This window comes from Montipora capricornis, chromosome 11 (genome assembly GCF_036669925.1).
Source record: "Montipora capricornis isolate CH-2021 chromosome 11, ASM3666992v2, whole genome shotgun sequence".
NCBI classification, from domain to species: Eukaryota; Metazoa; Cnidaria; class Anthozoa; order Scleractinia; family Acroporidae; genus Montipora; species Montipora capricornis.
The window spans coordinates 37,059,118-37,060,312 of NC_090893.1; the positions used below are offsets into that span (position 1 = coordinate 37,059,118).

The following is a 1,195-nucleotide window of genomic DNA, read 5'->3' on the forward strand; positions in this document are numbered from 1 at the left end:
TGTAGTGGGAGATCATGTCCTGCTAAGACAAAGAAAGAGGAACAAATGGTCAACCCCATATGAGCCTGTATTCTAAACAGTGATTAAAATCAGTGGATCTGCTATTACTGCGCGACGTATTACAGATGGCCGGGAGGTTCGGCGAGATGCTTGTCAGTTTAAACTTGCAAATGTCCTTATGTACCAGGAGAATGCAGACGAGAGAGGTCAGAGTGCAGATTGGAGAGAGGCACTTTTGATGGGTGCGGGTGACATGAAAGATCAACCCATTTAGCAAAAGAATGTTGAGCAGGAGAATTTACTGGAACCACCTGAACAAGAGACAACTGCAGAGCCGGTGCAAGAGAACCCCACCGAACGGAGTGGTAGTGGTAGCAGTCAACAGAAAGGAGGAACAACAGCAGTGAACTGTCAGGAAGTGGATATGCCAAGCCCGACAGTCCAAGACACTTCTATGCCAACCAGTAGTTCCACAAGACCCAGTAGACCGAAAAGGACCAGGCGACGACCTGAGTACCTGAACGACTTTGTTACTTGAATTACGAGGAGATATGTGTACTACACTTACGGCAGCTTGGAATTAGAATAAGAACTGAATTGAACTGAATAGGATATGTACTGAATAGTTTAAGACTGATATGGGTCACATTCAGTGTTGTGTACCCAAGTATGGCTTATTTAGCTACATACAGAGAACATAGTATACTCAAGGATAGCTTTTGTTCATTTATCTTGATTTCTATTCCTCATAGGTTTTTTTCTTTTGTTGTTATATATAACCATATCATCAATTGCACTTAATAATAATTAAATAGGTTAAACTTGGGGGGAGATGTTGTGATTAATGTTATATTTGGTGGCATATATATGAAGGATTATACCTCGTGACTACTATATGAAGTGGGCCCAAGCCCTTGATTATATATGTTCGCACGTTTGTAATAAATATACTTTTCTTGCTGGTTTATAAATGTGATGCGAGTCTTAATAGTGATTGGCACATAGTCCAAGATAATTTTTGATTCCCTCATTGGCTCGCTCAACATGAATGCGAAACGTGGCAATACGTCGAGTTTCCACAAGTTCATCTTCTTGAAATTGACCTTTCCCTTTTAAGGAAGGGGGAATGTTCAACCTCACACCCAAAGGTGCAAGGTCATCTTGTATTTCAAACCCACGATCTACCATTAGCACA

General features: G+C 41.2%; 1 protein-coding gene across 1 annotated transcript in view; it reads right to left on the reverse strand.

The window, feature by feature from the left end:
* Window positions 1-984: 984 nt before the first annotated feature.
* LOC138023449 (uncharacterized) overlaps window positions 985-1,195 on the reverse strand; it is a 756-nt gene continuing 545 nt past the window's right edge. Inside the window, exon 1 of the mRNA XM_068870450.1 lies at window positions 985-1,195. This exon is cut by the window's right edge and continues 545 nt beyond it. Coding sequence (XP_068726551.1) covers window positions 985-1,195 — 211 coding nt within the window.